The sequence below is a fragment of the Brassica napus genome, chromosome C4 (genome assembly GCF_020379485.1).
Source record: "Brassica napus cultivar Da-Ae chromosome C4, Da-Ae, whole genome shotgun sequence".
NCBI lineage: Eukaryota > Viridiplantae > Streptophyta > Magnoliopsida > Brassicales > Brassicaceae > Brassica > Brassica napus.
In genome coordinates, this window is record NC_063447.1 from 50,785,657 (window position 1) to 50,800,960 (window position 15,304).

The window sequence follows — 15,304 nt, forward strand, 5'->3', positions numbered from 1 at the left end:
ATGAGACTAAAGTTCTAATTACAAGCCGACTCAAAATTTTTAATTTTAAACATTTCTTAACTAGCTTTGTTCGACCAATCATCCCAGGCACGTTCCATTAGTTTGAATCTGAAATCTTTGAGAATCGGTTACCGTTTTCATTAACGATAACCACACAGAGGTGTAAATTTTCTACAAAACAAATGGTTAAATGCAGGCTGACCTGGCCTAAGGGCTAGTTGACAGGATACAAGTAAAACTGGTTGGGCATAATAAAAACTAAGAAAAACAAACCAAACAAAAGTCATGCGAATCTAAATATTCAAAATAATAAACATTCAGCGATCACGAGTGACAGACATCTATTAGAAGTAGGATTAGGCCTTTATTGAGGCTAAAACTGAGAAATCTGTTGGATTTTGCGAGCCTGGAAAAACTTGCAACGCCCTTTTCCACTTGACTCGATTTCTTCGCTTCTGCTCTCGCATGTTGTGAACCCGAATTTGCTTAGTTTCGACTGTCTCTTGGTACTGCTATTTCCATTACCACTCTCTTCAGCTTCATCTGATTCCCTACACAAAAAAATTAAACTCAACATGAGATTCTGCCATAGAATGAGATTAATAAAAGATGCGAAGTCAATAGAGCAAAAAGAAAACAAACTAACCATGTAACTTCAACCTCGCTTTTTAAATGCGTAGTGCAAGTTCCCCAGCTGAAACGAACCAATGAAGGGAATCCAAACACAGAATGTTTGTGTTGGGTCAACCATGCCTTTGTCTCAGGATCTATATTTTGCATTACAAACATATTAGTATGCAACAGTTGATAAATACATAAACTATAAGACGCAGAAAAAACAGTATACCTCCAGGATATCCAGAACCGAAGTTTCTGTTAATGTTTTCTCCGGTTTCTTCTACCAACCATTCTCTCAAGGCTCTGTCTCTTGTCACCTGAGCAGGTAATATACATTTACCGGCTTTCAGCTAGTGAAAAAGTTTTGACATAGATAGTTATAATCCAATTACCTTAGCCACAATACTTGCCCCACTAACAACAGGATAAAGACTGTCTGCTTTCTTTGAAACGACAAACTTGATGGAAGAAAACCTCTCAGACAATTTGACTCTGTACTTCTCTGGATCTCCCACAGTATCAAGATAAACCTGCAAAAGGAAATTTAGAACTCTAAATCTCTAAAATGACATTCTCTCACAAAAGATCTTTCCATGGAGAGTGAATCAATCACCTCTGTAAGAAGTACTCCCATGTCTAGAACCTGTTTGATAAGCCCCATAGCGGAGTTATGTGAGATCTCATTTAAATTGATCTTGTTTCTGTAAGAAAATAAACCAAAAGCTATAATGTTATAAACAAACATTTGAAGCCAATCAAATCCGTTAGCTTCAAAAACTACTAACATTGCGAGCATCTTAGCAGAGAGCTCCCGTGGACCAATGACATCAACAGCCCATCCAAGCGACTTGTCAAGCTTTAAATTCTCATATAGTTCTTCTCTTTTATCTTCCTTTAGAGTCTTTGAATCTGCAAACACAGCACCAAAAACGTTTAAGTCATCGAAAGTGTCATGCTTTCACTTGAATACACAAAACAAATACTCTAATCTAAACGAAAGGTTACAACTTTGTTAAAGGGTTTTCGCTAATAGGCTTAAGGAATCGAAATTGACCTGCGAAATGGAGAGAGGCGAGAGAAGACTGGTAGGAGAGGGGGCAGTACAAGCATCCATACACCATTGGTCCTGTTTGTGAAAACAAAACTGAATCAAAAGACGTTCTTGCGAAATCATCAGAAGAAAGAAAGAAGAGGGAACCTAAGACAGGACCCCTCCCGGCTTCGTCGATGCCCATGATGCAAGGTTGAGAGGCCCACTCTGGCGTCGATTCCATTCTTTTCAACTAAAAAGATTATATGTCAAATTGGTGTCTATTAAACAAGGAAGAAGCGAACTTTAGAATACGAGAAACTCACCGGCTATCTATCTATCTGGAGAGCTCAGCAAACCGGAGAAGGTACCGGTTATTCCCGGCGAGCGATAACCTAGAGCCAACAAAAATGAGAATTTTAATAACATTGCTTGCCGTTTTGATTTTATCATATAGGGGAACACCAGGGTGCCTCTCCCAAAATAATAGTAATAAAAATCATAACGACTATTTTTAGTTTAAAATTATTATAATACAAATTATAAGATTAATTGAATATATACATTATAAAATACTATATAATATTTCAATTTAATTTTATATTTACTAAATTACAATATTTTTTATTTTTATTTATATATTCGCAACCAAATGTAAATGCTAGTAACAATTAGTTTTTTATTTTGAAAATTTTAAATTAACATGAAATGACATTTACAATGTTTTTATAGTTGTTGTAAGACTTCAGTAACCAATACAATCCCAAATACTGGATTTTTATAATTTAAAGTGCCAGATTTGATTTGGATAAATAAATTTAGGGATTTGGAATTTTAGATTGGGTAAAATTTTTTTTTAAAAATGATAAAAAAAAACACTTCTGTCAAAATAAACATGTATTATTTATAGATCTAATAATTTTAAGTCAAACAAAATATGAAAATTTAAATTACACCACTAGATAATTGAATAATAAAGTTATTAATTAAAAATACATGGGAAATTAATATGCATTTCGCCAAATTAATGACTATTTTTGATAAAAACTAAATGATTTATTTGAAAATACTGTAATATAATATAAATATATATTTTTGTTTTAACACACACAAGATAATACTTTTTTATCAGTATCATTAACTAAGAAAAAACATTAACTTATAATTGGTTTGGATTTTCTGATTAAGATTGATATTTAGGAGGTAATAAAGGCTTAGCTTTTGAAGTAATAGTGATTTTCTACTTTAATTAATAACTAGATTTTAATCCGCGCTTATAAATCACAAATTTTTATTTTATTTTATTTGTCCGAACTGATTTAAAAATTAACATTATGTTTGTTTTGTATCTTAAAAATTGGGTTTTTATATTTCTATGTTTTTATCATTTTTTTAATGTAGTATTTGTTCGAAATTTAATTAAAGATTATGTGTGTGATATAATAGTACACATTTTTTATATTGAAGAACAATACATTCTCATTATTGAAATGTAATAATGATATGAATTGTCGATTTTAAACAAAAAATGAGTTTTTTTGTCGTATATTTGTATCATAGTTCTAACCATCAATCTACATTATTTTTTATCCCTATTAGATTTAAAATCCACTGCTATTTTTGAAAGCTATGTATTTTTTTTTGAACTATTTTGATAAAATTTGAATGAATTTACCTTTTTTTAGAAACAAATAATTTAAAAGTTGTTCTATTATAATATTTGAGTTTCAAGCAGTGTTTTCATATCTGGTCCAGATCCGTAGTTGAACCGGTATATCCGACAGCCTATATATAATCCGGTTCAGATTTAATGAAAAATTCATTTATTAAAAATTCAATAGAACCCGATAAAAACCTAAAAATCCGCTATTAACATGTGATCTGATACGATGATAAAAAATCCAAAACATCTGATAATATTTTTTATTTTTATTTTATTAAATTACTCATAGACATTTTAATATTAATAAGCTTGTGATTCTTTAGACTTTGATAAAAAAATTATAAGAAAATAAAAATAGAAATTGTTTCTATTGATATGATATTATTAGTTTATTTTTTCTATTATTAATCTAGTATATTTTTATATTTTGTTTTAGATTCAAAATTTTACTTTATGATAATTTTTAAGATATTCTTAAATTTTCGCAATTTTCATATTAATATTATGTACAAAATGGCATAGTAGATAATTTTTTAAAAGTTTTGTGTATATACTCATTTTCGATTAATAATATTATGAACGGAAAGTGATATTCAAATAATATAATCAATATTGATAGTCTGTCGCAAAATATAATAGGAAGCGAAGATCATAATATTATAACCAGATTAAAAGTGCAGGATTTATATTTTTCTGAAAGTTATAAATATTTATTTATTGTAAAATTGTGTGACTTACAAATTTTGTAACCTAAAACATTTATAAATATGTTGATTGTGTTTGTGTATGTTTGCAATATAGTCTTAGTTTTTGAGAAAGATTTTGAAAACGTGGGATTTCATTTTATTTGCTGAATAAGAAATATTTCATTGCATATTTCTTATAAACTTATAAAGTCTTGAAAACCTAAATTATTAAATTTAACCAATTGATGTGTTTTCAATTAAGACCAGAAAACAGTTTTTGGTACTGAAACTAAAAATAAGTATAGATTATGAACCCTCAAATATTATTTATGAATTTATGATCATTATAAAAAAATTGCTAAATTATTTAATGTTTTGTGTACATTGTTTTCATAGATTTGAAAAAAAATTTGGAATGAAGGTTAATAAACTTACATCCATAATCTCTTTTCACCGCAGGTTTCAGAATTGTGTAAACGTACTTAACGTGGAAACAATAAAATTACTGCCGTCTACTTTTGCAACTATCTTCACACCCCTTTAAGCAAAAAAAAAACTATATTGGAATCCAGATTTGTAAATCATTCAAACATTGCCAATAAGTTTAGGGAAATTATCATAAATACCACATTCATAATACCACTTTTCATGTTTACGCCGCTAATTAATTTTACTTTTACTTTTAATGAAGTGTATAAGACATTTATATCATATGGTTAACTAATCTAGAATTAGGGTTTAGAGTTGAGGGATGGGGTAGAGTTTTTGGAATGTGAAAATTTAGAATTCTAATAAATATATAAATAAATACTTAATGTATATATATATATATTTATTTATTTTTTATTTTTTAAAATAGTTTCAAACATATTTTTCGATTTTCAAAAAGAAATTTTGAAAAAGTTTCAAAAAAAATTATAAAAAAGTTCGAATTTGAAAATAAAAAATATTTTTTAATTTAAATAATTATTTATTAAATATATAAAGAACAAAGGTATAAAAGTTTTTTACCACTTAATGAAAAATTTATTTTTCAAAATGTCATTTTATTGGTGGTAGAGATGAATAATGATACTATGAAATTGGTAAACCTGAAATTCTCTTAAAAAAACATGGTTCATTTGCTAGGGGAACACGGTTTCTGGGAATCGCCACCGAGGAACATCTCATGGATCTTAATCGGTGATTCTTATCTCGAAAACCGCTAGTACACTCGCCATCGGAACAAAACAACCGTAGGCGACTGGAACCGATCACTCATTGGTGTGCCATTTAGACACTAAATCTACATGTTCATTCTAAAAGAGCAAATATTTATTCTCAAAAGATATAATATCAAAGCATAACCGATAACACAAAGAGATCTACACATCAATCCAACATTTGGAACTTTCCAGAGTTAGATCAGAAAGCAATATGAACATGCATAAGCTGTTGGGGGACAGATTCTCAGGCTCTTATATATCCGATTCGAATATGTAGAGGCACAAGATTTCAGAACGCAAGGAACAAAAATAAGAAGAAAGTTGTAGTGGGAGAACTTGAAGATTAAGCTCAAAGTCGCTGGTATCATCATCGCCTTGATTCTCATCATCATCCCCTCGGTTTGTCCTGGCTTCAGGTGTACTTGAAAAGTATAACACGCTGAGAGATTATAAGCCGAGATCACTTCATTCAAGAGACCCACTGGTTTAAAGAATATGTCCGTCAAGCTTGTTCAGTGGCATAGGAAGTAAGAACACATGCATGCTTCATATATTGCGTTACTTGTGTGTTATTTGGGGTCTATCTTAATCCGCATAAGCTTAGATCTCAAGATTACCAAAGTCTAATTGATAAGGTGTTGGTCCGTGTGTCACCTTGGACTGTTAAGAACTTATCTTTTGCAGAAGGTTGCAGCTGATACAGTCCATCTTTACCAAAATTTTATAAAATTTGGAATGTCTTTATGTGGAGTGCAGCTTCTTATTCTGATCGAGCCGCGAAGGTAGCTTGGAATTCATGTTATTTCTTCGAAGGAAGCTGGTGGATTGGGATCGAGAAGCTTGGAGGGTTCAAACCAAGTCTTCGGTTGAGAAAATTACATTATTTAAGATCAGGTTTCTGGTCCTATGATTTTTACTACTCATGAAACTGGATTTGGCATTGATTATTAAAGCTTCAGTCTCTTTCTCGTCCTTGCTTCTGCCATTTTACTAAGCCCTAATACGATGGTTCCCTTTCACCATCTTCCTTACTTTTGCCATTTTACTCGATAGGAAAAAAGAACAGAGATGCATATGAAAATGACTACAAAACATTCACCATTCTTACTTTATAGAAAATGAAACAGAAAAAAACATCAGATAACGATGAGACAAAGCAATCAACCACTTTGACATACAATTGAAAGATCCTCAAACTGAAAACAAGCCTAACGGCTTGTACGTTTACTGGGACCAATTATCTTGAGGAGTAACTCCGGTTTGTATGAAGCAATGACTTGTGCTATTGCCAATCCAAGCAACACTCCAAGTCCATATCCAGTAACTACACCTTTCCAATTCAATACTTGTTCCTCTTCTTGGTCTTCTTTAGGTTGTTGTGTCGGTGGCGCAATAGTCCCAAAGCAAGTTTCTTGGAGAGGAAGACCACAAAGCTCTGCATTCCCTTCAAAAAAAGATTTAGCTTGCCCCGTAATCTGTGTTCCTTGTGGCATTTCGCCCTTCAGTTGGTTGTGAGACACATTTATGTACGCCAAAAAGGAGAGGCTTCCAAGTCCATTAGGAATAGTCCCTGAGAGGTTGTTTTTTATATGTCTAGTGACTCGAGCTTTCCCAGATTGGAGAAAGACCGGGGAATATGGCCTGTGAAGGCGTTGTTTGATAAGTTGAGTGAAATCAATGCTTAAGACCAATTGATTCACTAATCCGTCCTTCAATTCTATTCTCAGAAAAATCAATGGTGGCGTATAAGGTAAGGGCCAACTGGTGCTCCATTAATAGATCTTTGTATCGCAAATCTATAATATCAATAATGTTATAGAATGATGCCTCCTCGTACATACTACCACTGTGTACCATATATAGACCACCATCTTCGTTCATCGTAAGTGAAGATGCTTTCCAATTGACAAAATACCTTTGTGGCAAGCTTCCAGTAAACTTATCATCCGATATCTCAAATATACGAAGCTCTGGAAACCCTAGAGGACCTTGACCAGGAGGAGATATAGAGCCATAGAATTTGTTAGAACTGAGGATAAGGACTTGCAAATTCGGTAAAGCCTTGAGCCAAAAAGGAAACTTGTCTTTGATTTGGTTGTGGTCAACAACTAGAAACTCTAGAGATGAGCAATTTAGAAGAGATCTTGGAAGTTTCCCGGTTAGTCGATTGTGTCCAACGTCAAGTGTTCGTAGAGAAGAACTGAGATAAGAGGCGTCAGGAATACTTCCTTCCAAGTTGTTCTTCCGGAGATTCACAAGCTCAAGTTACTCAAGCATTGAAGAACTGTGACGACCAGCTTCACTAAAACCCAGACAACAGAAGATCCAACAGTTCTTCAGCAGTGCTGTCTTGAGTGTTTGGTAAATCCGACGGTGAGATCTTCTCTTATTGAGCTGAAATTTGGCAAAGGTGTTTTTGACTGGTTTATCTTGGATTTGTACGGTGGAATTAGTCTCTGGTTGCCGGAATCCTTGTGAGCTGAGGTCGTTTGGTTGCTGCTGGTTTTTAAGCTTTGTGTTGCTCTCTTGTTGTTGTTGTTCTTGTGTTGAAGGTAGCTCTTTGTAGCTTGAGTCTCTGTTCTGTTCAGGTTGTTGAACAGGGAGGACGTGGTTGTACTCACATACATTTATATAGTGGATTGTTGAGTGGACTACGGTCCCGTAGTTTTTCCTTCTCACATCGAGGAGGTTTTCCACGTAAAAAGTGCTTGTTTCATTTAGTTATTGCTTATACTATATCCTGCTATCATCGAAGTATTTTCCTCATAGGTTCACAGAAGGTCAGGGGAACACCACCGTTACATTCCGCTGCGCCTCGTGCCCGCTTTCCCCAGCAGGAGCCTAGATGTGGTAGATGAGTTATCAACTTCAATAGAACCAGTGAGGTAGTTTCCATGCAGATTAAGATACGTCAAGGATGGCATAGTGAGGAGAGAAGAAGGAAGGGTTCCAGAGAGCTGGTTATGAGAAAGCACTAAGTTACGAGAGCTTTGTTAGATTCCGCAGTAGTGAGAAACTACCAGTGAGTTCATTTCAGGAAAGCCTTAAAACGGAAAGAAGGCTGAGGTTATTAAATGAGGAAGGTACTTGTCCAACGAAGCCATTATTCTTAATAGATAAGACCTCTAACCTGTTGAGATTGCCAAATTCCTAAGGAAGTAAAGATGGGATGAAGTTGTTGTGACGGAGGTTAAGGTAACGAAGATGGTGTAACCGAAATAGGCTACTGTTGGACTTGAGATTTCCACTGAGGCAGGCTCTGAGTTGTAGCATAGTGACCACACCGGTCGAGTTGTCGCACTAGACTCCATTATAGGCATCGAGGTTGCAGTGGCTGCTATCAAACTCGTTCATGAACTCAGTGAGAGCTCGAGTCTGATGGGGACCACAAGCAACATAACTACTATAATCTACATTGAAAGTGAAGAAGCTTGAAGCGGAGATACAACATAGCAAGATTAGCGAGAGAAAATGCAAACGCTTAGGTGATTCAGACATGGTCTTATATGAAAATTTTGAAGAAGAGTTATTTTGGTTTAAGAAAAATGAGAGGGAAGGTTGGTGGTATAGATAAAAATACATGGGTTTCAATTGGAGATATGTCACCCATACAATTTGATTTAGAAGTTTTTGTATTTTGGGTTGGGGTACAGTATGGCCAAGTGGCTAATTGCCATTCAAATCACGAAGTGAAAAACGTGGATTGGAAAGACATCAATTTTGAAATTTCTCACATATGTGTTCACATATAGTGAATTGTTAAGTTTCAAGACTTGGTAACTTGAGGGCCAGTCAAAGACCAAAGTGGTCACACGTTATGGCGTAGCTAACAAACACCCTTACACGTGCCACACACTAAACGCGTCATCAGCAAATGTCAATATGTGAATTAGCGGAGTACAACTATGTGATTATTCGGATTAGATGTTTTCATCTCTTGGTTTGTATTTAAAACCCATGACTGTTTTATTCCTCTGCTTTTGGCCCTCCTCTGTAGAAGTCAAGCCAAGTTGACTTTGATGTATCAACGAAATGATTTTCTTTTTATTGAGCTTTTATTTTGTATGTAACTGTCTTGTCTTCTATTCTAATAGTGACATTTTTAAGGGTTAAAGACGTTTCTTAATTCAGAAAATTTCTGTGGCGTTTGCTTTTTTTATCCTACTCCTCTGTTTGGAGACTTTTTCTTCTATCAAGTGTGAAGTGACTCGAGTTGAGTGCAATCAGTATATTCAAGAGAGCAATGGATTCAGGAAGTAAGGACCTTAATTTGCTTGCTCCACTTTAGATTTTGTATTGCAAATCTATAAACTATAAAGTCTGTATAGGTATGGGAAATCACTTTGTAACCGGTCGTTTTGATTACCATATATAGACCACTATTTGTTATTCATTGTAAGTGATTATGTTTTCTAATTCAAAAAGTAATTTGGTGGTAAGCTTCCAAAAAAACTTATTATCAGATATCAAGTATTCATAGCTCATGGAAACCCCAGGGGACCTAGATGAGGAGGAGATAAAAAGACTAGAAATGTATATACAAATCTATATTATAATAGATGAGTTTTTGCTCATTCCTCAGTGCGTCACGTCAGCGTTTTATGGGCCCCACTTTTAAAAAGTGTGAAAAAATGTCAAGTTCATGGCTCAAACCCGGGTTATTGAGATATATCACCAACATTTATACCACTAAGCTAAATGATACTTTGTACATTGATGGTCGAACCTAATATATATTTATGAAGGTCAGAAGCTTTTGTCTCTTCGGCTTCCTCTGAGGGTCGGGCCTACAAGTGCGTTATGAGTTTCATTTTTTAAAAGTGTGAAAAAATGTCAAGTCCATGGCTCGAACCCGGGTTATTGAGATATAAACACCAACATTTATACCACTAAGCTAAATGATACTTTGTACATTGATGGTCGAACCTAATATATATTTATGAAGGTCGGAAGCTCTTGCCTCTTCGGCTTCCTCTGAGGGTTGGGCCTACAAGTGCGTTATGGGTTTCATTTTTAAATGAGATTCATCACGTTATATGAAAAAAAACTCAAGTTTACAACAATTATAGTTTTCTCATATTGTAAATTGTTGTCGTTTAACATGAGTTTGAGTTCTTTTCATCACTGTCTCAAACAAGTCTGAGTTACACAAAAAACGTCATGTGTCTGTTCGTAATCTATTTTTTCACCGGTGAACTCTTCATGTCCACATCTTAAATTGCTTGATCATAAATGTTCCTGATTTGTAGCCCATATATAAACCCTATATATATGATTCTCATCTTTGATGAACCCAATCTGCATCTCCACAAAACTCATTGATTCCTCTTTGATTTAACCAACTTCTAGAAAATGTTTCTCTCTGCCTCTCCAATTCGTCAAACCGGCGTCCCGGCGTCTGTCACTCAACCTTCGAATCTCTCTGTCTTGGTCGTAGTAGTAAGACCATAGCCTCTGGCTTCCTCGCTTCTGGGATTCCCTGAACTTCAAGAAAGACAGGGAATTTGTGGGAATCACGGTTCTCTTCCTTGATGAAAAGGTAAGTTAATCTTCGATCTATAACACTTATTTAACATAATTGTTTTAATTTATTTCTTAATTCTTTGTTGAATAATATTATTTGCAAATTCTGTGATTCATAGGTTTACTCCCGTCGGACGTGCTAATCATTACATGCCATCTTTGAAAGCTGGTTCCATTGTGAAAGTCGATCGTTTCGAGATTTCTAGGTGCTCAAGCATGTACAAGATAACTGATCATCCATTCCTCATTCGTTTCATCTCACTAACCATTATTGATGAAGTCATCACGAGTCCTCCTGAGATCAATCTTCAGTGAAGATTAGACTGTTCGACAATCTCCAAGTGATTGTGAACACAAACCTAGAACTCCCAGATATATTATCATATTGCATCTGTGTTTATATTATGTTTTAATATCATAACTGATATTTAAACTCATAGATGTGGTTGGGCAAATCCGTTCTGTCCAGGGCTCTGGCATCACCAAAAAAACAACTCGAGTCATTATTCGTCTCCTCATTGATCCGTAAGAAAAAATCAACACATAATTCACTTTATATTACTGTCTATATTGTGCTAACATCAATAATCAAAAAAATTTCATACCCAAGATTTGTGGTCGTCTATTTATCTCCCTTACTTATCAATCTAATTTTACAAAAATCTTTATTTTACTGTTTAAAAGAAACCACAATAACCCAAACAATCAAAACACTAGAAACTAGAATCCCAAAAAAGACGAATCATTAATGATCACCTCTCTTTTTGTCTAATCTTACAAATAAACTTCAAAACAAATATTCCAAACCAATCAACTCAACTAAAACTCAACGACACATACATTGAGCCAGCTAAACAAATATAAACTACACGGCCAAATATTTAACAATTTACAAACTTATTTTCACAGATGCTTACGAAAAAGACGAAGACGACAACCAAGATCAGTGAAATTACCTAAACAAAAAAGCAGAGTAAATTACAAACTCTGATAAATACAACTAACAATGATTTTTGTTTACATATTACCATCAAATAAAAGAGAAACAAACACAGCCACACCAGGAGATACAAGAGACAATCCCAAAAGACACAAAGGCGGCAACAACATCTCCACCTGCTCACTCCTCTTGTCTTATAAAAATAGCTTACATGCTCAATGTCAACATGCCAACGTTATTGTCTTCTTATGAGAAATACATATATTCGTTTAAAACCCTTTAAGACCCAAATACTAATTGTCACTCATTTTATAGTTATTTCTACAAGTCTTCATATATTTGTTTTAAAGGTCCGGTAAAAACAACAAGTTTAAAAGTAAAAAAACATATAACCAACGTAATAAGAATAAAAAAATTATTACTTAATACACAAAACTAAACTGGAAAAAAAATATCCAGAAACAAAAGGTACTCTCAACAAACTTAATATAATTTACGTAATCTCAACAGTACAAGTAACAAATTAAAAAGACAAACAAACAAACAATAAGTCTCAGTGACACAGCAAACAACAACACGAACTATATCAATCACATTACTAACACAGTTTAGTCATTCATGAGTGGAGAACAGTGCATACACAGTACATCATCACAACTCTAACCCTATAACAATAAAAAACTTAAAAAACAATGATCAGCCCAAAACGCAAAATTCACAACTACAATAACCCTAACAAATATTGAGATTAAACAAGAAATATGTCTACAACCCCGCGCTTGCGCGGGGGCAATGCCCCTAGTAAGATAAAAGAAGACTAGAGATGTAAACTTGTACGTGTATGTGTTCTATTCTATTAAAGATGTATATCTATATATATATATAAATATGTTTGTCTCTCTCCTGTGATGCCACGTCGGATCCAGGCTGGAAAGTCGATCGTCCACGGCTTGACACGTGTCTCAAACGCTGCGTTTCGTTAAGCGTTGACAAATGTGGGCTTTCTCTCCTGATTTTATTGTTGGGCCGTGAGGTTAGCTGTTCTGTCGGGCCCGATGGGGTTGTGTAGTTGCTCGGAAAAAAAATGAAAGGTGTTCTCGCCAACCCTAATACGAAACGAAGATCCCCTTTCCCCTTCCTGCGGCGGTGAACTGATGACGTTAAGGCTTCCTCATAATTTCCATTTATTAGCTCCATCTCGAATTGTATTCAAAGCTTTCTAATTATCTTAAAGGCGGTGCCATGATCTGTATACATAGAGGTTTGATTCCTTCACTTGAACACATATTGTTCGTGTTTAATTGAATTTCCTCCAGAAAGGTTTTGCAATTGCGAACCTCTTGATGTTTTGTTATATATTTAGTTATGGTTTTGATTTTAGAAATAAACCCTTTTTGATTGTTCAGTTTGCAAAATACTCTCTAACCATTAGTGTTTGTCTGTTTTGGTATTTAAGTTTTCCGCTGTCATATGAACTAGCTCGAGCAAGAAATGGAGATCAAATCAAGCCAGCCGAATCGTCCTCGAGAACCTTGGTATCAATCCAGCCGAATCGTACTCGAGGTCCAAACTCTTTTTTTTTTCAGAAAATTTTTCTTTGTTAAATCTCTCACTCATACTTTCTGATAGTGGCTTCTTTCGCAGATTCATCTATCTGAATTGAAGGTGGGACAGTCCAGGTAGCGTGTTGAGGCAAGGCTTTTGCGTTTCTAAGAATCCCGAAATGTTAAGAAAGATGGTGAGCTCATGGGCTTTGATATTCTTTTGGTTGATGGCAAGGTTAGTCTTTTCGACTTAATTTCTTATTTCCACCTTATTATCTCTTATGCCACCATCCCTTCATAGTCGTAGCTGAACTCAAAACTTTTTTTTTCGGAATTGTTTTCTTCGAAGTTTTATGCAAGTCTGATTATGATATGTTGTGACAAAGAATTTATATATAACTTTTCACAAAGATTCCTATTGATTCCTCCTCCATCTCTAGCTGATTCATTTTCTTAAAAGCTTTTAGTTCTCTTCTGAGCTTTTGTTTATTTAATCTAATAGCTCAAAAGAATTTTACGATGGAGCTAGATAGTTAAGAAAGAGGCTGAACAGTTAAGAAAGAGGCTGAACGCAGTATTTGATGTCATCAATGGAGATGATTAAAAAACTGTTAGCGATTCATCAATGGTGGGGATTCAACGTTACACTTATCATCATGAAAATGGATCTTCTAGGTAAAATAAATCTCATAGTTGAAAAGATGACATTTTGTTTGCTTAATTCCTGGTTCTGTGTTTTAAATGCGTGTATGTCTTCTGATATTATCTTGTTCTATATTTTCAGATATCTTTCTGTGGAAGAAGTTCAAAACATTAGAGCAGGTGTTAACACCTCGAGCCGGTTGTGTTATTGTTTCGCTTGAGAGAAACTTATTCTGTTAAATATATATATTTATATATGTAAATGGGTTAATATAATTTTCAACTATCTTTAAGTAAAATCACATTTAATATATATTTTTAAATCGAATAACCTATGTAAAACCCAACTAAATGAGTTTATATGAATTTTTATTTCTATTAAAAGTCCACATAACAAGATTTTACCATTGTTTTAGTTTGTTCTCTTTATATGTGAGAGTTCTACATTGCCATTGACAAAAACAAAATCAAATGATATATTTGCAGGTTCTGTACCAGTGATCATATATAATTGACTACTTATACCTGAGAGGTTTACATGGTGTTACTATGATTGGAAAAGTCCGTTGGTTGGTCCGTGGATTAATATCGAATGACTTATAGTATTAATTAATGTTATATTGCTAATATTTGTTTATTCATTAGTATTTAAATAAGGATAATTAATTATATGGGTTACATTATAGTGTCTGTGTTTTTTTTAGGATAGTTGTTTATTCATTAGTATTTAGGTAACTTAGGTGGTCGACATTTCATTTCTAAAGTACCTTAATGACTTCTAATTTTTAAAGTAAAACTGATGGCACAAAAATTAATATACGAGTATGGGTAATTTCATAAAGGGGTTCCTGAATTAATAGTATTGATATAATATATCCTACTACCTTATTCTTACAGAAAATAAAATAAATATATTTCAAATAAATCAACACAGGTGATGTGCGACATAACCTCACAAAATATAATCAATATATCAGAAATTATTTTGGCATAATTATAACCACATAAATATAATAGTAATATTTTTAGAAAAAAGTAACTAATTAGTACATCCATAATATTGTTAGGTTAAAAAAAATATTCATTCGCATATTCTGATAGAAAGAAATATAAATAAATAAAAATTCAAAAGTAAAATCATTTTAGTAGTTCCTAAGTGTTGTTTGAAAATTAAAATTAAGTTTGTTGTAAGCAATATATATATATATATCAAATATATTATATTTAAATATTTATTTAGATTTATATATTATGTATTTAATGTAAACGATATATATGTATATATATTAAAAATATACTTTCCATATAATTTTAAAATCATTTGTATTTTGTTATAGAAATTTAAACTTCGATCACAAATTTCTGAATGGGATCTAAAAGATATTCAAATTCAATGACATCTACAAAATTTAACTAATATGTAATTCTTATATGACAAAAAATTATATTAAAT

General features: G+C 33.3%; 1 protein-coding gene across 2 annotated transcripts; it reads right to left on the minus strand.

The window, feature by feature from the left end:
• Positions 1-227: 227 nt before the first annotated feature.
• On the minus strand, positions 228-2,136 carry LOC106391202 (ribonuclease H2 subunit A). 2 transcript variants are annotated; one of them, XM_013831800.3, is made up of 9 exons: positions 1,975-2,136; positions 1,817-1,901; positions 1,673-1,744; positions 1,404-1,527; positions 1,232-1,319; positions 1,011-1,148; positions 848-935; positions 647-767; positions 228-551 (listed from the first exon to the last, which is right to left on the minus strand). In XM_013831800.3, the coding sequence occupies exons 2-9, from the start codon at positions 1,890-1,892 to the stop codon at positions 374-376; spliced, it is 885 nt and encodes a 294-aa protein (XP_013687254.2). In that variant the 5' UTR covers positions 1,893-1,901; positions 1,975-2,136; the 3' UTR covers positions 228-373. The 2 variants fall into 2 exon arrangements, with proteins under 2 accessions (XP_013687254.2, XP_013687255.2); XM_013831801.3 differs by having other exon boundaries at positions 1,817-1,894; positions 1,975-2,047.
• Positions 2,137-15,304: the final 13,168 nt, after the last annotated feature.